Source organism: Panulirus ornatus, chromosome 12 (assembly GCF_036320965.1).
Source record: "Panulirus ornatus isolate Po-2019 chromosome 12, ASM3632096v1, whole genome shotgun sequence".
NCBI lineage: Eukaryota > Metazoa > Arthropoda > Malacostraca > Decapoda > Palinuridae > Panulirus > Panulirus ornatus.
The window spans coordinates 18,308,075-18,329,888 of NC_092235.1; the positions used below are offsets into that span (position 1 = coordinate 18,308,075).

A 21,814-nucleotide genomic window follows, 5' to 3' on the forward strand; every position below is an offset into this window, starting at 1 on the left:
GTTTAAAAGGAGGGATATACACAAGTATATGTATGTGAATAGGAGAAATGGTTAGCAGGCATCATTTGATTACATATTAATGATAGGCATGGAAAAGAGAGACTTTTTATGTAAATGTGTTGAGAGGGACAGCAGTGGGATGTCTTATCACTATCTTGAGGAGGTGAGGGTGAAGATTTGGAGAGGTTTTTGGAAAAGAGGAAACAGTGTAAATGAGCAAAGTGGTTAGAGTAAGTGAGTTTGGAAAAGACTCATGTGAAGAGATACCCGGAGAGATTAACTGTAAAATGGCAAAAGTTGAGAGTAAGTGAAGCAAAGGGAATGGGTGAGGAATGGAAGGTATTTAGGTAAGTAGTGATAGCATATGTAAGAGATACATTTGGCCTGCAAAAGGTGGGAGTTGGGCAGATTAGAAAGGGTTGTGAGTGATGTGATGAAGAAGTAAAGTTGCTAGTGATAGAGAAGAGAGAGGTATTTGGGCGGTACATACAGGGAAGGAGTGCTAAAGTTTGGGAGGTGTGTGTAAGAGGAAGTGGCAGGAGGTCAAATGAGAGTTAGGGTGAGCAAGTATTAGTAAACTTTAGGGAGAATAAGATGTTTTGGAAGGCGGTAGGTATTGTGTGAAAGACGAGAAAACAAATGGGAACATCGGTGAAGGGGGGGGAGTGTTAACAAGTAGTGATGAAGTGAGGAGGAGATTGAGTGAGTATTTTGAAGGGATTGTTAGATGTGTTCTATGATAGAGTGGCAGATGTAGGGTGTTTTGGTTATGGTGGTATGGGAATTGAGAGAGTCATGGAGAGAAGAGATGGTGAAGAGATAAGGGAGTGGTGAAAGCCTTACAGAAGATGAAATGTGGCAAGGTAGCTGGAGTGAATGGTGTTGTAGTTGAATTTATTAAGGAAGGGGTGACTGTGTTATTGATTGGTTGGTAAGGATATTCACTTTCTGTGTGGATCATGGTGAGGTGCTTGAGGATTGGCAGAATGCATGTATAGTGCCCCTGTATAAAGGCAAAGTGGGGGAGGATAAAGGCGAGTGTTCAAATTACAGAGATATAAGTCTGTTGAGAATGCCTGGTAAGATGTATGGGAGATTGTAGATTGAGAGTGAAGACATGTACAGAGCATCAGATTGAGGAGGGGCAGAATGGTTTCAGAAGTGGTAGAGGATGTGTGGATCAGGTATTTTCTAAAAAGAATGTGTGTGAGAAATACTTAGAAAAACATGGATTTGTAAGTGGCATTAATGGATCTGGAGAAGGCATATGATTCAGTTGATAGAGATGCTTTGCGGCAATTCTTAAAAATTCATAGTGTGGGAAGTAGCTGCCTGAAGCAGTGAGAAGTATTTCCCAAGGGGTTAAAGTTTGTGTACTAGCAGGAAGGAAGGAGAGTGAATGGTTCCAAAAGAAGGTTGGTTTGCGGCAGGGACTTGTGATGTCACCATGGTTGTTAAGTTTGTTTATGGATGGGGTTGAGAGGGAGGTAAATGTAAGATTTTGGAAGAGGGGCAAGTATGCAGTCTGTGGAGGATGAGAGGGCTAGGGAAGTGTCAGTTGTTTGTTCGTTGATGATACAGCACTGATGGCTGATTCGGGTGAGAAACTGCAGAAGTTGGTGAGTGAGTTTGGTAAAGTTTGTGAAAGAAGAAAGCTGAGAGTAAATGTGAATAAGAGCAAGGTTATTAGATTCACTAGGTTTAAGGGACAAGTTAATTGGGGGGTAAGTGTGAATGGAGAAAAACTGGAGGAAGTGAAGTGTTTTCAGATATTTGGGAGTGTATTTAGCATCAGATGGCACCATGGAAGCGGAAGTGAGTCACAGGGTGGGGGAAGGTGCGAAAGTTCTGGGAGTGTTGAAGAATGTGTGGAAGACAAGAATGATATCTCGTAGAGCAAAAATGGGTATGTTTTAAGGAATAGTGATTCCAACAATGTTATATTGTTGTGAGCATGGGCTATAGATAGAGTTGCATGGAGGAGGGTGGATGTGTTGGAAATGAATGTTTGAGGACAATATGTGCTGTGAGGTGTTTTTGATCGTAAGTGATGAAAGGGTAAGAGATAAGCGTGGTAATAAAAAGAGTGTGGTTGAGAGAGCAAGAGGAGGGTGTTTAAAATGGTTTGGACACATAGAGAGAATAAGTGAGGAAAGATTGACAAAGAGGATATATGTGTCAGAGGTAAAGGGAAGAAGGAGAAGCGGAGACCGAATTAGAGGTGGAAGGATAGAGTGAAAAAAATTTGAGCTATCGGGCCTGAACATACAGGAGGGTTTTGCTTGCAAGGAATAGAGTGAATTGGAACGATGTGGTACACCAGGGTCAATGTGCTGTCAATGGATTGAACCAGGGCATGTGAAGCATCTGGGGTGAACCATGGAAAGTTTTGTGGACCTGGATGTGGAAAGGGAGCTGTGGTTTCAGTGCATTATGCATGATAACTAGAGACTGAGTGTGAACGAATGTGACCTTTTTTTGTCTTATCCTGGTGCTACCTTACTGGGGGTGGAATGCTATTTCATGTGTTGCAGGGTGCGACAGAAATGGATGAAGGGAGCAAGTATGAATATGTGCATGTGTACTATGTATATGTCTGGGTACTCAACAAGGCTTTGCCTCTGAATGAGGCAAAGCCTTGTTGAGGTGTTGCAGAAGCAGCTGCCTAATCATTCAATCTGAGCACCCAATGCTCGTAGAAATATTGTGTACCTACATTTCCTTACTTGAGAGAATTCATGCTTTCTCTTCCTTAGAAAGGTAGAATCAACCACCTTGAAGTACAGGTTGAAGAAATACAGTACCCAGAAGTGAAATTCCCCAAATAAAATGGCAGCCTGGAAGAGTAAAAAAAGAACATCATTCCTCAAGATAACTTGAGGCAGGTTGCTGATTTTTACAGTGTTAGAAACACTAGTCTCAGTGACCGGATGCACATTGATTTCCCCCCAAGAGCATCATATGCTTGTACCGACAATAAACCTTAGGCATGTATTACCTTTGAAAGTATATGGGGTGGACAAGGCTTCCTGCGGATACTGTATTTCCATCAGCTGTATTGGATGTTAGTTTTTGAACAACAATTATATTGGTCATTCTTGTGTGAGTGATAGTAACTTTTTGGTTTATCATAGGATAGCAGTACTTCCCCACTTACTCAAGCTTGCATTTTAATTGAATTTTAATCTTTCTTGTGTGCTTATACCTCTTTCCAGTCTACAAACATAAATCTGTCTTGTGGAAATTAAAATAACAAAGCAGTAGCACTAACCAAACTTTAGTTCCAATAGCTTCACACTCAAGTATGGGTATTTACATGTGTGTGTGTGTATATATATATATATTATATATATATATATATATATATATATATATATATATAATAATATATATTAATCCCTGGGATAGGGATTAAGAATACTTCCCACGTATTCCCTGCGTGTCGTAGAAGGCGACTAAAAGGGGAGGGAGTGGGGGCTGGAAATCCTCCCCTCTCCGTTTTTTTTTTTTTTTTTTTTTTTTTTTTTTTTTTTTTTTTTTTTTTAATTTTCCAAAAGAAGGAACAGAGGGGGCCAGGTGAGGATATTCCAAAAAAGGCCAGTCCTCTGTTCTTAACGCTACCTCGCTATCGCGGGAAATAGCGAATAGTATGAAAAAAAAAAAAAAAAAAAAATTTATATGTATGTATGCATTGAAATGTGCACGTATGTATATGTTCGTGTGTGGGTGTTTATGTATACACAAGTGTATAAGGGTGAGTTGGGCCATTCCTTGTCTGTTTCCGTGCACTACCTTGCTAACATGGGAGACGGCGATTAAGTATGATATATAAATAAATAAATGAATATTGTTATACTTGATCACTGTTTCCCACGTCTGAGAGGTAATGCCAGGAAATAGACAAAGGTAAACTCATCCACTCATATACATACATGTAAAACGCATACACCCATACACGTACATATACATACAGATACATATCAACATATACATGCACATACATAGCCATATATATATATACCGATGTACATATTCATACTCACTTGCTTTCATTCATTCGTGGTGCCACCCTGCCCCACAGGAAACAGCATCGCCACCCCTGTATCCATGAGTTAGTGCCAGGAAAATAGACAAAAAAGGCCATGTTCCTTCACACTCAGTCTCTAGCTGTCATGTGTAATGCACTGAAACCACAACTCGCTATCCACACCCAGGCTTCACAGACCTCTCCACAGACATTTCATGCCCCCAGGTTCAGTCCACTGACAGTGCGTCGACCCCAGTATACCACAACGTTCGAATTCACTCAATTCCTTGCACGCCTCTCACCCTCCTGTATGTTCAGGCCCTTATCGCTCAAAATCTTTTTCACTCCATCTCTCCACCTCCAATTTGGTCTCCCACTTCTTGTTCCCTCCATCTCTGACACATATATCCTCTTTGTCAACCATTCCTCACTCATTCTCTCCATATGTCCAAACACACCCTCATCTGCTCTTTCAGCTACACTATTTTTATTTCCACACATCTCTCTTACCCTTTTATTACTTACTCGATCAAACCACCTCACACCACATATTGTCCTCAAGCATTTTATTCCCAACACATCCACCCTCCTTCATACAATCCTATCCATAGCCCATGCCTCACAACCATGTAATATTGTTGGAACTACTATTCCTTCAAACATGCTCATTTTTGCTCTCTGAATTAACTTTCTCTCCTTCCACACATTCTTCATTGCATCCAAAACTTTCTCCCCCTCCCCTACCCTGTGACTCACTTCCACTTCCATGGTTCCACTCGCTGCTAAGTCCCTTCCTAAATATCTAAAACTTTTCACTTCCTCCAGTTTTTCTCCATTCAAACTAACATCCCATTTTATTTGTCCCTCAACCCTGCTGAACCTAATAACCTTGCTCTTATTCACATTCATTCTTAACTTTCTCCTTTCACACTTCCAAACTCAGTCACCAACTTCTACAGTTTCTCCCTCAAATCAGCCACCAGAGCTGCATCATCAGCGAAAAAAAAAGACTTTTCCCAGAACCTCTCATCCCCAACAGACTGCATACTCGCCCCTCTCCCCAACACTTTTGCATTAAACTCCGTAACCACCCCATCCATAAACAAATCAAACAACCTTGGGGACATCACACACCCTTGCTGCAGATCAAGTTTCACTAGGAACCAATCACTCTCCTCTCTTCCTACTCGCACACTTGCCTTACATCCTTGATAAATAATTTTCACTACTTCTAGCAGCTTACCTCCCACACCACGAGCTCTTAAGACCATCTACAAAGCATCTCTATCAACCCTATCATATGCCTTTTCCATATCCATAAATGCTACATACAAATTCATCTGTTTTTTAAATATTTTTCACACACATTCTTCAAAGGAAACACCTGATCCACACTTCATCTACCACTTCTGAAACCACACTGCTCTTTCCCAAACTGGTGCTCTGCACATACCTTCAGCCTCCCAGTCAATACCCTCCCATATACATACACATACATACATACATATGCATATCAGCATATACATTCATATACATACACATACTCATACATATATACACGTGTATATATTCATGCTTGCTGTCTGGCCATGATCCATACATACATTGAATATCCTTACCAACTAATCAACAACACAGTCACCCCCTTTCTTAATAAATTCAACTGCAATACCATCCAAACCCGCTGCTTAGCAATTTAGTAGTTCATACATTTCTATTTAACCTGTAATTTTTCTATATATGTGGCAAGACATGTTTTGTGGAGTACCAGTACTTAAAGTTATTTAAGTCCTAACGTCACACTTGATTCCCGCCATCCAATACTCTCAAAATGATTTTGTTAAGGCTAGGATGGGCTTTGAAATTGTTTGGCAATAAATTAAAGTTCCTAGTATTAGCATTAAGACAGATTCAGTGACGTTGCATGTGGCATAATCAGCAGAGGGGTGTAGAATAATGGGATTTTCAGGATCTATAAGGTGATTATTTTCATGACACTGTTTAGTGATCGCATTTTTGTTGTCATCCTGGCGTTCTGAATGTCGGTGCCAATAACACCTCTCCGTTACAGTTTTACCTGTCTGGCCCATATAAGTATCTTTACCTGCCTTGATTTGATGGCATAAACACTTCCAATTGTTGCATGATTTGGCCTACTATTTATTAAGGTCTTGTTGCATGATTTGGCCTACTATTTATTAAGGTCTTACTGATGGTGTTATTGTACTGGAAAGCAACACTACAAGAGTTGTTTTTTAGAATATGTCTTAGATTAGCTAAGTTGGGAGCATAGGGCAACACTAAACATATAGACATCATTATTTGTCGCATATTTGTTACAAGAAAGAGAGAGGGATAGAGTAAACCATTGATTCATTGGACTATTTGGGGGAGGGGTTGTCCGTTAGTGCCAAAAGTCCATTAAATTGAATGTAACCTATGGGCCATTTCTTAGTACAAAATACATTAATACGATATACAGTTCCCATGCTTTCTTTTAACTCCTCCATCACTTAGTACCATTTTGAATTGTAAGAACTGAGAAATTATTTGATATATAAACAAAGCGAGTATACCCCATGCTACCAAAAAACAAGTGTGATATGAAATGTGCATAGTGCAGCATTTGAGATTTTTTATTTTTTTTATCATTGATAAATGTATTATTATTTGCCCGGTTCGTTAAATCAGAAATCAGTTGAATTGGGATCCATTAAATCAAGGGTTTGCTGTATATGTTTGTTTGTGTGTGTAGAATTGTCTACTTTAATCCTTAGGGTAGAGGAGAACCCCTTTCTTGTATTTCAGTTTCTAAATGAGGGAATAAAAAGAGCCAGGCATGGAATGCTCATCATCCTTAAAGGCATAGGCTGGGTTGACTAGATGTGTGTAGATGTAACCAAGATGAGAAGGCAGGAGAGATAGGTAGTATGTGTGAGGAAAGAAACCTAGATGTTCTGGCTCTGGGTGAAACAAAGTTGGAAGGTAAATGGAAAGAATGGCTTGGAAATATCATATGAATAAAGTCAGGGGCTGATGAGAGGACAAGAACTAAGGAAGGAGTGGCACTGCTTCTGAAGCAGAGTTGTGGGAGTGTCTGGTAGAATGTAAAAAAGTAAATTCTAGATTGATGTGGGTAGTACTGAATGTGGATGGTGAGAGACTGGTGAATATGAGTGCTTATGCACCTGGCCATGAGAAGAAAGATCATGACTAGCAAGTATTTTGGGAACAGCTGAGTGAGTGTGTCAGCAGTTTTGTTGTCAGAGACCATGTATTAATGATGGATGATATAAATGTGAAGGTAAGTAATATGGCAGTTGAGGGTATAATTGGGGTGCATGGGGTATTCGTATGAATGGAAATGGTGAACAGCTTGTGGACTTACATGCTGAAAAAGGACTGGTCATTGGGAATACTTGGTTTAAAAGGAGGGATATACACAAGTATATGTATGTGAATAGGAGAAATGGTTAGCAGGCATCATTTGATTACATATTAATTGATAGGCATGGAAAAGAGAGACTTTTTATGTAAATGTGTTGAGAGGGACAGCAGTGGGATGTCTTATCACTATCTTGAGGAGGTGAGGGTGAAGATTTGGAGAGGTTTTTGGAAAAGAGGAAACAGTGTAAATGAGCAAAGTGGTTAGAGTAAGTGAGTTTGGAAAAGACTCATGTGAAGAGATACCCGGAGAGATTAACTGTAAAATGGCAAAAGTTGAGAGTAAGTGAAGCAAAGGGAATGGGTGAGGAATGGAAGGTATTTAGGTAAGTAGTGATAGCATATGTAAGAGATACATTTGGCCTGCAAAAGGTGGGAGTTGGGCAGATTAGAAAGGGTTGTGAGTGATGTGATGAAGAAGTAAAGTTGCTAGTGATAGAGAAGAGAGAGGTATTTGGGCGGTACATACAGGGAAGGAGTTCTAAAGTTTGGGAGGTGTGTGTAAGAGGAAGTGGCAGGAGGTCAAATGAGAGTTAGGGTGAGCAAGTATTAGTAAACTTTAGGGAGAATAAGATGTTTTGGAAGGCGGTAGGTATTGTGTGAAAGACGAGAAAACAAATGGGAACATCGGTGAAGGGGGGGAGTGTTAACAAGTAGTGATGAAGTGAGGAGGAGATTGAGTGAGTATTTTGAAGGGATTGTTAGATGTGTTCTATGATAGAGTGGCAGATGTAGGGTGTTTTGGTTATGGTGGTATGGGAATTGAGAGAGTCATGGAGAGAAGAGATGGTGAAGAGATAAGGGAGTGGTGAAAGCCTTACAGAAGATGAAATGTGGCAAGGTAGCTGGAGTGAATGGTGTTGTAGTTGAATTTATTAAGGAAGGGGTGACTGTGTTATTGATTGGTTGGTAAGGATATTCACTTTCTGTGTGGATCATGGTGAGGTGCTTGAGGATTGGCAGAATGCATGTATAGTGCCCCTGTATAAAGGCAAAGTGGGGGAGGATAAAGGCGAGTGTTCAAATTACAGAGATATAAGTCTGTTGAGAATGCCTGGTAAGATGTATGGGAGATTGTAGATTGAGAGTGAAGACATGTACAGAGCATCAGATTGAGGAGGGGCAGAATGGTTTCAGAAGTGGTAGAGGATGTGTGGATCAGGTATTTTCTAAAAAGAATGTGTGTGAGAAATACTTAGAAAAACATGGATTTGTAAGTGGCATTAATGGATCTGGAGAAGGCATATGATTCAGTTGATAGAGATGCTTTGCGGCAATTCTTAAAAATTCATAGTGTGGGAAGTAGCTGCCTGAAGCAGTGAGAAGTATTTCCCAAGGGGTTAAAGTTTGTGTACTAGCAGGAAGGAAGGAGAGTGAATGGTTCCAAAAGAAGGTTGGTTTGCGGCAGGGACTTGTGATGTCACCATGGTTGTTCAGTTTGTTTATGGATGGGGTTGAGAGGGAGGTAAATGTGAGATTTTTGGAAAGAGGGGCGAGTATGCAGTCTGTGGAGGATGAGAGGGCCTAGAAAGGGAGTCAGTTGTTGTTTGCTGATAATACAGCATTGGTGGAAGATTTAAATGAAACTCTTAATAAGTTAGTTACTGAGTTTGGGAGAGTGTGTGAAAGGAGAGTTGAAAGGAAATGTGAATAAAAGCAAGGTTATTAGGTTTGGCAGACTTGAGGGACTAAGATGGTTGGGAGGTAGGTTTGTATGGAGAGAAATTGGAGGAAGTGAAGTGTTTTAGCTATGTGGAAGTGGACATAGCAGTGAATGGAACCATGGAAGTGGGAGGGATGAAGGCTCTGGGAGTGCTGAAGAATATGTGGAAAGAGGGAGTGATATCTGGAAGGGCAAAAATTGTGATGTTTGAAGGAATATCAGTCCCAGCAATATCATAGGGATGCGAGGCTTGGGGTATAGATAAGGCTGTACAGACGAGGAAATAAAATGTTAGAGGACAATATATGGTGTGAGGTGGTTTGATCAAGTAAGTGTTGAAAGGGTAAGAGAGATGTGTTGTCATAAGAAGAGTGTGACTGAGAGTGCAGAAGAGGGTGTGCTGAAATGATGTGGACATGTGAAGAGAATGAGTGCGGAAAGGTTGATAGGATATGTGTTTCAGAAGTGCAGGAAACAAAAAGAATGAGAACAAATTATTAATAGAAGGATGAAGGGAAAAAGATTTTGAGCAATCAGAGCCTGAACATGCAGGGGGGTGAAAGGCATGCATGGGATAGAGTGAATATGAGCATTTTGGTATACTAGGGTTGATGTGCCGCCAGTGGACTGAACTAAGGCATATGAAGCATCTGGAGTAAACTGTGGAAAGGTTTGAGGGGTCTGGTTTTATTTAGGGAGCTCTGATTTTGGTGCATTACACATGACAGCTAGAGAATGGATGTGATTGGATGTGGCCTTTCTTCAAATGTTCATGGTCCTACGTTGCTACAGCAGAAAATGATGATCAAGTGTGGACAAATAAGAGAAAATTACCCCAAGGCTGTCAAGGAACCATGACCTAAAACATAGTGCTGTTCACTGTAGGGTTCACATTTTAAATGATGACTTTTATGCAAGGGATGTTTACCTCAGTAATGCTTCTTTAACCATGAGAGGTTTTTGGTATGTTGGGGTTGGATCCCTGCTTTTACTGCCGCTGACATACTTTTTGAACAACTTTACTTCCTTAGTTTGGCCTGTGAAAGAAAAGGTCAGATTTTGAAAGAGCCCACTTTTTGAATCCTGAGTGCAGGATGGACAGAGTCCCCATTTTCTTCCTGGACTGACTATCAACTTTGTTTTAGATCTTGGGTGCATCACTAATTGAGGGGGCTCCTGAACCTTCTCTCTCCTCACAATCATCAGAAGAGACAGATCCTGCAGGTTGATTTTGCCCCATTATGGGCTCAATATGGTCCTCTTCAGACAGGCAATTCTCAGTCCAGAGGTAAAGGAGGCCCTTTCAGATCATCTATCAACATTAAATCATGTCTATTGGATCCAGTTCACCATAAGTCTCATAGATCATATTGGGATCATGCTGCACAGCTTCTGTACTCAGACATTGTGTCATAGTCCCCTTGTTTTCCATTTGAGAAATTTTAGGCTTTATTTCTATGGATGAAGAACCCCTCCCATTCCCAAATATGCCGTAGGCCTCTCTCTCTCTCTCTCTCTCTCTCTCTCTCTCTCTCTCTCTCTCTCTCTCTCTCTCTCTCTCTCTCTCTCTCTCTCTCTCCCTCTCTCTCTCTCTCTCTCTCTCTCTCTCTCTCTCTCTCTCTCTCTCTCTCTCTCTCTCTCTCTCTCTCTCTCTCTCTCTCTCTCTCTCTCTCTCTCTCTCTCTCTCTCTCTCTCTCTCTCTCTCTCTCTCTCTCTCTCTCTCTCTCTCTCTCTCTCTCTCTCTCTCTCTCTCTCTCTCTCTCTCTCTCTCTCTCTCTCTCTCTCTCTCTCTCTCTCTCTCTCTCTCTCTCTCTCTCTCTCTCTCTCTCTCTCTCTCTCTCTCTCTCTCTCTCTCTCTCTCTCTCTCTCTCTCTCTCTCTCTCTCTCTCTCTCTCTCTCTCTCTCTCTCTCTCTCTCTCTCTCTCTCTCTCTCTCTCTCTCTCTCTCTCTCTCTCTCTCTCTCTCTCTCTCTCTCTCTCTCTCTCTCTCTCTCTCTCTCTCTCTCTCTCTCTCTCTCTCTCTCTCTCTCTCTCTCTCTCTCTCTCTCTCTCTCTCTCTCTCTCTCTCTCTCTCTCTCTCTCTCTCTCTCTCTCTCTCTCTCTCTCTCTCTCTCTCTCTCTCTCTCTCTCTCTCTCTCTCTCTCTCTCTCTCTCTCTCTCTCTCTCTCTCTCTCTCTCTCTCTCTCTCTCTCTCTCCATTCTATTCACTGTAGGACTCTGACTTAAGGCTTCTTATTATGAAGAAGTTTTGAAAGGATCTGTTTTAGAGACATGCTTGAATTGGAAGAGTTGAACCTCCATTCTCAGAAAGTTTGATAGTCAGTCATGACTCCTTTATCATGAAGACCACTTATCACCTTTAGGCTCATATAAATTGGACATTAACTCAGAGGTTTGTGTCAGTTGCTTTCAGAATTTTCTCTTCAGCAACTGTTTTCTTGAAGGAAAAACCTTTTCGTGGCAAAGGAAGCCCTCACAGATATCAGACGGCTAGTCACTGTATTTTTTAGGATTTATGTGAGAACCCCAAATTGTCAATTCCAGTTTTGGGGAGAGAGAAATAGTTTTTTTCACCTTCCAGACTGCCATTTTCCTGTGGAGATTTTCCAGCTAATCCTGTTAGAACATTTGATATTTTGTGGGTCCTTACGTTGTCCTTGTGCTCCATCACTCTTCATTGTAACCCATGCACCGTTTTCCTGATGTAAACTCTTCAGCTCCTCTGACATGCACCCTTTGTTCCCTTCCACCAAGATAATATGTCCATCGAAGGAGTCTTACCCTTATTTCTGTCTGGTGACCCAGCTTCTTAATTATCCTACCATGCAGCATTCCAGACACAAATCCACCCAGTTTTCTCTTTCATCTAAACCTATGCTTACTTTTTTTGTAGAAAATGTAAAAGTGTATCACACATGTCCTCCTTTCCTTGAAACTGTGTTGTCTTACAGAAGAACACAGGAATCTGGTGAAGCTATAGAGAGATTTGTGTGCATTGGTAAGATACAGAACATTCAATGATATTTATGGCTTAGCAGATGCAAGGATTACAAAAGCAGTATTAAAGGCCCTGAGGATGAAGAATTTATCCTAATATTTATTAGATTTGGCTTATATTTTAGCATTCGTAAAGCTACAGTTGTGCATTAGAATGCTCAATTTGTTTCAAACTTTCTCCTGAGTGATACCATACAAAGAGAAAGGATGGAGTCCCCTTTTTTTGAGTTGAACAGTATTTATACCTGGTCTTGCCAAGTTTGATGGACTTTGGAGAAGCTTATCCCACATGTTTGGTGCTTTATCTTTTGTGTATATCATTCTGGGCAGTCTTTTAAAATTCACTGCAGATATATCTACCCTGATGGAGCATTCAATTAAACTTGAACTTTCTGGGAAAGTCTTGCAGCATGCCTTAAAACAACTTCCAGTTGCTAGCAGAGAGGCTGTTGTACATTCATTAGTATCTCAACAACAATGCAGATGATAGGCTGTGATCTTTTTTTACAGGATAGAGCAAATGGAGTTATTGCAACCTTTGCCCTTTTATGACTCCCCTTTACCCTTTGAGGTTATGCAGAGGGTTCTTAGGATTAGATCTTATAGACCATTAAAGTGAAGAAAACTTTTTTATTTTATTAATTCTGTTTCTTCAAATTTTAGATCAGGGTAAAGGCAACAAGTTGAGGGCTCTTTTACCCCAAATTTCAAGAGGAATTATAGTAGAAGACTTATCTGCTTCTTGCATTCTCCTCTAAAACAAGACCTTTACTGCATCTAAGCTCTACTTTGCTAGCATCAGAGTTATCCCTTCAAGACAGACCCTTCAAGAGTGTCAAAGTGGATCTGAAGGTAAATGTACCTCAGAATAGCTATTTGTTAGTCAGGGGTCATTTCTAATACTTTCGAGAGTTTTGGAAGTTTGATACTTAGGTGTATCAAAAGTTTAAAAGAGGTCTGGGGTGGAGCTAGAAATCTCAGCCATTTTTGAAGAGAAACTTCCAAACAACCCCAACTCTGCTCTTACTGGAATTCATGGTAGTGATATCAGTCTAGGGCATCACAGAGTTAGGTCCAGTGTCTTCAACACTTTTTTCAGTCCAAAAGGTATTAAAATGATAGATTTATCTTTTCTGAACACCTATATTGAATCAAAAGTTCAAGGTGACTACTTTATAGAGTTTCCACCAGACATTACAGTATAACCATCGAACATACATCTTGTATTTAAAGCATACCCATTGGCATGCTTTAAAGGAGGCTTTGGCAATCAAGCTTGGTTTTAGGCAGTTCAGAGTGATGCCTTTTGCTTCATAGCCCCATGATTTTTTTTTAAGAACGATATCTGCTTTGCTCCCAGAACTTATATCGCCCACAATGATTGTTTTCACTTACCCCAAAAAGTTTTTAGTGATGTCTCCTTCAATGGGGAAATGTGCCAGACTTGGGCTTTGAGTAGTGAGGACCTTTCAGATTCATTTTTTTTTTTATCAACCAGAATGAATACCATTTGGATTCCAGATAAATCTTTGCATGGATAAGAATAGAATGGAATGCTTAGACTGACTATCTTTTTCTCTCATGGAACAGAGCTCAGGATTACCCAAATGCTGTGATTGTCATGTCAAACAGCTTCTGAAAAAGTTCAGTTTTGCAACCCTTTGTAATGATATGGTAAAGCTGTAGGTCAGAAAGGTTTCCATGGTAAACTCTCATTCCTGCAGGAGGCAGAGATCTTTTGAAAGCGCTTTTTCAGGAACTTCTCATATCTTTAGTTTGATTGACCAATATCAAGAACTTCCTCATGTGATTACTCTCAGGGTTTGGATGAACACGTTTAATCTAGGATGGAGCTTCCATTCTTCAGAAAGTCATTCAGCTGCAGGGTGTTGGGTACGGATTCAGAAATCCTACCATATTACCTGTAATTATTAACCCTCTTGCTGCATAAGTAATTTTCATGGGGCTGCTCTTAGAAGTGTCATCAGGGCACCAGAAAATGAAATTATTAATTTGACATTTCCTAGTTTTTCAATATCAAGGGGAGATATGTGTTTTTATACTTGCCACCAGGATTCTTTGAAATCTGTATTGGAAAGAAGAAAATTATTAACATGGAAAATTTTTGGAAGTCTGTGAAAAAATTTTTTACACTTGGTACATAAATTCACCAAACTAAGTCAAGGTATAGCTAAAATCATTATTCATTCTAAAAAGATGAACTTGAGTAACATCTTGCATTATATAATGATATCAATGTAAGAAATAAAGGATCTTGAAAAAGTGACAAACATCTGGTGAAAAATATAGGTTTTATCATTGGACATTCTCATCATGATGCTGTTTATGTATAAGTACTGGTGTTGCTGAATTGGTTGATATTTCCATCTCATCATCATCCATTTTTAACTTAAAGGCATCATAGTCAGCATTCATCATGTCCTCAAACTCAGTTGCACTCTCATATGTTGCCATAATGGCTTCAGTTTTTGCATTAGTTGCAGCTCTACTCCTCTTGCTACTTATGATTGCTTTGGAAAAGCAAAATGTTTTGGAAATCGAAACCGCTAACTTGAACACATAGTAGTTCATAGATAGTTGACGAATTAATCAATTAAATCATAATCAAACACAAAAGATAAGTTGGTAGTTGAATGATGAATTAGAAATATCATGATCAAAACACTAGATAACAGCTCAAGACTTAATTGTGTACTTACTCACTGTATAATCATTCAGCTGATAGAATGTAAACTAACACATCATGCTGTGCAGCATACACTGTCTAAGACTTCTGGCTTGTATATTCCTGCAAGAGGATAAAAAAACATCCTTACAAATATTACAGGATAATATAACATCAGTAACTTTTCAGGAAATAAAAGTACAAAGTGACTGTACACACATGGACTCTGAATAAAGAAACACATGTGCAAAAACTATAAACGCTGAAATACATAGGCATTTTAGCAGTGTATTTCAAAATGTTTATCATATAATGATATATCAGGGGATAGTAACTTTTATACTGAATATATATGTAAGATGTAAGTTACAAATTCATTGATGAATTAGTAAAGTCAACCTCAGAACACAGAGTGGGAGGTCACTCAAAGATGGCAGCACACACTGGGGTGTGGTTAGCCTTTTAAGGATGTAGAGGGTATTCTTAGCTTATTGTAGTTGAGGGAAGATTGTTTATGAAGTCATAGGTTAAGTTTAATTGCCAACATTAATTGGAATAAGTGTGATAGCAAAAATGACTGTTTGATGCAGAAAATGGGTTAAAGGATCTGTTGGTCCCATAGTTCTCCCAGAAAGTCCTGAGGCCGAAGTGCAACATTTTATCTATGATGCTTTTTGCCTTGATTAGAGTTGGTTGAAAAAAAATCTGTGCCTGGATCTGTCCAAGAACGTATTTTTCTGAGGCTCTTATCTCTAAGGAGTATGCAGTGTCTGGCCAGATGCTCTCTTGCATCATCCACAACATCAACAGAGATGTCAGTTGGGAAGGTGGCTGTCATGTGGATCCCTTCATTAGGAATGACACATCAAATGGGTGTCTTTGCAACTAGAACCAGTGCATTACTCCCAATTTACTCTCCTCACATTTTTATTTAAAGCTCATTAAAGAGATGTTCTTACTTTGTTTTTGGTATTTCTTGGACCGGTTCATCTTCTTGGCCAAGTTTGTTAAAAAAGAAATGGATTTCAAGGTTTACTAACACTGGTAGTCCTTCGGTGGGATAAACATCCTTTGTGCCTGAGACACCTTTAACTTTCCCACATACCTCGGTAGATTGTTTTGGCTCTTCAGGTTCACCTCAGCTATCTTGTAAGGTCATGACCTTAAAGTCTTGGATTCTGGAATTTTTGATTACGGATTTTCTCAAAACTTTTACAGACAGAGGTTTGGAGAACACTAAATAAATGACCTTGTACACAGCATTCACCCATCAAATGAAAGACTGTACTATTTGGTATAGAAATCTTTTCAGGCCTCCTTTAAAGAATCTGATGCCCTGGAAATTACAGAAGCATTATGTTTAAATTTTTTCTCTTGCCTTTTTCATGAAAAACATGGCTGTAATACTGTGACCTATTATAAGAGTGCCCTTCATAAACCCCCTTTTTTGGTTTTGGTATTGACCTGACAGGCCCTGTCTGGGATGAACTCTGGTCTTTTTTTTTTTAAAGAGACCGATTATTTCTGGCATTCAGCCTAAGTGGGAGTTTTCAAAAGTCTTTGGCTTTTTACAGGTTAATAGTTTTGTGTCAGTTTAGTTTAATGATTAGATTATGTATGTATGTATGTGTAGATTTGTAGATTGATAGATATCTCAGGCATATATTTACCACATTAATGTTTTTTTTTTCAGAAAACTCTCCGACTTTTAGCAGTCATGGAAGATGATTGAAATATCAGAATTATCCGTGGGTTTAGTGACAAGGAAGTCACTTCCCTGAAGGGTATGAAACTTTTGTCCAAGAGGTTCAGGTGCTATAGGGCTAAATAGGATGTGAATCATAACCCAGAAGTCTTAATTTCCTGAACATCTTTATCCTGTCGTGCTGCTGGGCCCCATCTACTCCCAAATTATGTTTGTCCATACTGTGAAATTTGATTTTTTCTTTATTGAGAATTATGAAATAAACTTGAATATAAGTAATACCATGTTTAGGATGGCTTTTTTGGAAAAGGGAAGCAGGGAAACTTTTTCAGTTAGGATTCACTCATTGTAAAGACAGAATGACAGAATAGAAAGGTTATGTAATGGGACTTATATGTCTAGGTTATTTGGTATGTGATGTATCTTGTACTACAACTGCTGTACAGTGTATGGTGAATTTTGGAGCCGTCAGATACCTTAGTATTTTAATTATATATTTATTTTTTATCCATATGGTTCAGGTAGTTCACAGTTTTTCACCAAAACAGTCTTGCATATGGAAATACACGTTCATTGTAGTTAATAACTAATTTGTAGATGTACAGTATCCCAGAACATTTTCAGGTTGAAGCTCTACCCATTAGTAACACAAGTGTCATGATTTCTTTCTGTCTTATTTGTTTGGTATTCCTAAACTCCAAAATCCACAAAAGTTTCCAAAATGTGGGGGCATTGCACTGGGGGAAATGAAGTACATCCATAATATTATAGGGGATGAAGTTAACTAATGGAAATTATGTTTATATTGGAAGTTAATTGTTTTTATGTAATTTTACAGTTTTGTTTTGTGATTTCTATCCCAATCATGTGATGTGAAATTCTTGGTCCTTCTGAAAAACTGGTGTTTTTTATTTCTCATTGAATAAGATAACTTTATAAGAATAAGAAAATAACTAAGAAACAAGTTTGGTCCTCAGCTTTCCCAGGGAGAAATAACAAACTTTTGGTGGGTGCATATTACAGAGATATGCTCCTATTAGAAATTCATTTGTCATTGGGTAATTTGGGGACTGCATCACTTGTTTCTCATTTATTTTTATTACTCTTTCATGGGAGAAAATTTTTTTTCACTTGACAAACACAGGTTTCTCAGAAAGACCAGGAAATACTGCATTGCATCATCAGTATGGAGGTCACAAAACAAAGTCAAGAAAGTTCTCACAAATAGACAAGAAACTGCTAACTTAGATTTCATTAGTTGACTAAGTCTTAACCTGTATTACAGGTGTATTTTGCTGACCCAATGCCAAGCTTGCTGTACTTTGGTGGATTCTAGTGGATTTCATTGTTTAAGAAGACCCTATTTATCTGCACAAAGATATCAAAATTGGTGTAGACTATGAGAATACATTGTAGTGTTGGATCACATAGTACTTTCCATATAAATCTGGTTGTTACAAGCTTAAGAAGATCAGTTTACTGTTTTCCTTTATTGTTATTATGTTTGTACAATTTAGAATTTTCTGTGATGCAAGAAAAGAAAAGAAAGTTCTAGTTTAGGAACATATGTAGTTATGGGTTTTGGTTAATTTTTTACATTGCATAGATGTATTGTATGAGTTTTTCAGGAGGTAGGGAGTTTAGCAGTTTAGAGCTAAGGTTGACTACATGCTTGTATATAAGATTATAACACACACTGTTACTCCTCTAACACACATTTAGAACTTATGGACTCAGAACTTTACATATAATATGAACTGTTTAAGGTGAATGAATTTTTCATGCATATAGTGTGAGCCATTCAAGGTGAGTGAAAAAGTTAGTCTGCGAGTGTTTATGTAATTTACATTGGGTGATTCAAGAAAGTACAGGATCTCAGTTCATTCACATAACTCTTCAGCCTTTGTTATATGTGTTGAAATAAACAAAGGTTTCCTTACTAAGTGTTTAATCGTTCACTTGGCCCCCCTTAAGTTTTTTCATCATAGAAGACTTACATCGTTAAGACCTTAACCTTCACACACAGGTGGGATGTTTTGCTTGCGAGGGTGGATTTTTTCTTGGGGAAATTAGTATCTCTCATCATATTTAGTCTTTAATGAAAATCACAATAGTACTGCAGGAGCCTTTTGGTTAATTTAGCACATAAGTTGAGTTGTGTTTGTGTGAATTGAGGTGTTTTTGGATTTGATCTAACCAGTTTGAGAATATAGTCAGAAATGTTAGATAGGTAGAAATCATAGTTTTCCAATATCTTGGCATAGAAAAGTAGTGACTGAGAGTGCACTTGTGTTCCTGATAATTTCAGCTTTGTTAAACTTAACATTGTTTGAACATAGCACACAATATATAAATCTAGTGGATACATCACATGATTGTGTAAATTTTAACAGGCTTTCATTATGAAAATGATATGGCAATGGTGATTCCCAGATTTACTGGATGTTCAGGAAGTTATAAGTTTTCAAAATTCTTTACTTCTTTTATGTCAGATGCTGTTAGGCACAGTATTGAGTTAATTCTATCATCCTTCTAATGCATACATGACTTTTGCTTATCATCTTGCTAACAGGGAGGCAGGTTGTATATCACTATCTGTGTTAATACAGAAAAATTGATTGAACCCACCAGCACACACATGTTAGGAAGCCATTGATAGAGTGGTTATTACATCAGCTTTCCTTCCACCAGCCACTCTTTTACCTCTTGGCAACTGCTCTTGCTACTTTCCTTTAAAACTACTATGCAGTACAGTGAATTGAAATGGAAATTCTCATGTCTAATATAAAGCTGGTCTTTTTGAAATGTGGATAGTGTCTTTAGTTTGTGTTGACCATGCTTTTTTGATACCATATTTTTCAATTTTTGAGCCAGTGTGTGTGTGTGTGTGTGTGTGTTGTGTGTGTGTGTGTGTGTGTGTGTGTGTGTGTGTAAAGATGTTGGCACAGAGGACTCATATTTTTTTGTTTTTGCAGAATTTTTACTTATGGATCCTCAACTTTTCCACACTGCCCCCATATGAATATAAAAAAAAAAAGTAAAAATGATCCTCTGTGATAGCCTTGTGTCCAAAGGCCCATGGTGGCCATGATTACACATTTATAGAACCAGGAATATGGAACATACTTGAATAAATGTAAAATAGTGGAAAAATAAACTAAGATTAACTTATAATACAGCTGGTTTTATATCAGGGCAAAGGGGAGAGCTGAATACACTTGCAAAGTAAGTAGAGATGTAGAAAGAGGAACAGTGCAAGGCCACTGTTTAGAAAGAGGAACAGCTCAAGGCCACTGTCCCTGTTCTATGTTCTCAGTGAGTATGTAGTACTTTTCTCTACACTTTATGTATGATTTGTTGATCTACTGATACTGTAATACAGTTATTACATTATGAGCTGTAAATGAATAATTATGGACCTCTGTGGTGTAGCAATTGCTCCTGACCACAGCACATTCAAAGGCTGCCTGAGGTCAATCCCACATTGGTTCAAATCATGGTTACAACAACTGGTCTGCAATCATCTCATCTCTTCATTCTCCTTTTGGGGCTGTTTGTGGCCTAATAAGGGTGAGGCACTAAAGACTAAGAAGCAGCAATGGATTTCACTGGTTATGGAGACTATTGCTGTGGCCACCCCCTTGAGGGAGTTCCAGAAGAAAACAGGTGTCAGAGATAGAATAGCATTAGTGAGATGGCTTTTTTAGGGCATTCACTTACCCATGCCATCACAGCATTAAAGATATAAGTATGGTTGCTTTGAGTTGTAAATTATGCCTGAGGTCATTTTCTTTTATATGTGTAAGTGTATAATGGCCCTAAGAACATTTAGTTGCCATAACAAGCCCAATGGCATGCTATAAAAGCTCCAAGTTTTAAACAATGAAAGCAAGGTCCTTCATGAAACTCTGAAACCTGTAAAAACCATGCTGCACATGGAATGATTCTTAAGGTTAGTGTAGATAAGAAGGTAGGGCAGTAGAGATGGAAAACTTATATAGTTGGAGGTAGAAAGAAAGATAGAATAAAGGATCAAAGTGAATGAAAGTTGAGTGATGTAAAAGAAATCGTATGAAAGTTATATAGAAGAGTCTCTTAAGATATTTGGTGGTCAAGAAGATATCTTTTCTCCTCATATTTCTTTTTACACGGGGTTTGTTGTATCATTTACCTCTTTTATCTGAAATCTGATTTGGGGTTGTGGTAGTAGCTCCAGTAAAAAGGTGAAAAGGACCCTGGAATGGTAATGTTTAATGATCAGTTTGGCTTTTAATGGTAGCCTAGAATCCAACTTTTGCAAGTTGATGTATCATTTTGATATTTGATGTCAGTGAGAGTATCTAATGTCCAACCTGCCTCATTCTGGATGAGATGGCAAGCAAAACTCGTAGCCAACACAAAGAAGGAAAAACCTCCATTTATGCTTACAGTGTAATTGTAAAGTGCATGAAATGTTAAGAAAGAAAAAGCAAAAGCATTACATGGGCTACAGTTTTGTGTTATGAACAGAAACTGGGTTACCATTTTCTGTGATATAACTCATTTAGGTTAATGGAAAGTAGGAAAGAAAGTTCCTGGTATCATCTCAGTTGAACAGTAAGCTTATTATAGAAATGAAGTCAGAAAGTACCCTTTGTCTATGATGTTCATTGACATTCAGTATAGAGAAAATTGATGTTTCTGAATGTTATTAGAAAGGGAAGCTTATCATCTTGCATTTGATTGCATCACTAATGTTATAATTTCATTTTGTTAACTGAACTGCTTGGATCAAGTGAAGCACATTAAAACTGTATTACTAAGGAGGTTAATCAAGCTGTGCAAGAAACTGACATTCTAGATGTGCATTATCTGTAATCTTCATTCATCTGGGCCCAGATTTTAACATAGATATTGGACCTAGTAAATATACATGAATTATAAAAACGAAATAGATTTCAAAATTGTGTGTTATGAATGTCTCAGACTTTGATTGGCTAGCTAGCATATCTCTCATTTTATTTGAAACACTTTGGTGCAAGGTTACGATTTTTTTCATGAAATACTTCCACTTTACATACACTGTCTCAGACTTCTGTATAATTTCAGTGTTTAAAGAAATACTCTGTACATTCAGCTTGCCACATTTTGATGTATTTCATTTCTCTAGAAGATATTAAGCATATAGAGTTTATGAAGCAAATTTTGCAAACACTTATGCCTCCCTCCAGTTATCATATTTCATGCATTTTTCCCTCAGAATTACATACTGTCCATTCTGAATTGTAAAATCAGACCTCATGCATCAGTTAGT

At 38.5% G+C, this 21,814-nt stretch overlaps 1 protein-coding gene across 4 annotated transcripts in view; it reads left to right on the forward strand.

Annotated features, from left to right (window-relative positions):
* The window catches only part of LOC139751820 (uncharacterized protein KIAA2013 homolog), a 206,392-nt gene extending 185,460 nt beyond the window's left edge, over window positions 1-20,932 (forward strand). For 3 of the 4 annotated variants that reach the window (XM_071667424.1, XM_071667426.1, XM_071667427.1), the window contains one exon: window positions 16,510-20,932. In XM_071667424.1, the coding sequence (XP_071523525.1) occupies window positions 16,510-16,528 (19 nt within the window). In that variant the 3' untranslated portion in view covers window positions 16,529-20,932. Of the gene's footprint in view, window positions 1-12,793; window positions 12,983-16,509 lie in introns of all 4 variants that reach the window. The other variant, XR_011713427.1, reaches the window with a different exon arrangement.
* The last annotated feature ends 882 nt before the right edge of the window (window positions 20,933-21,814 follow it).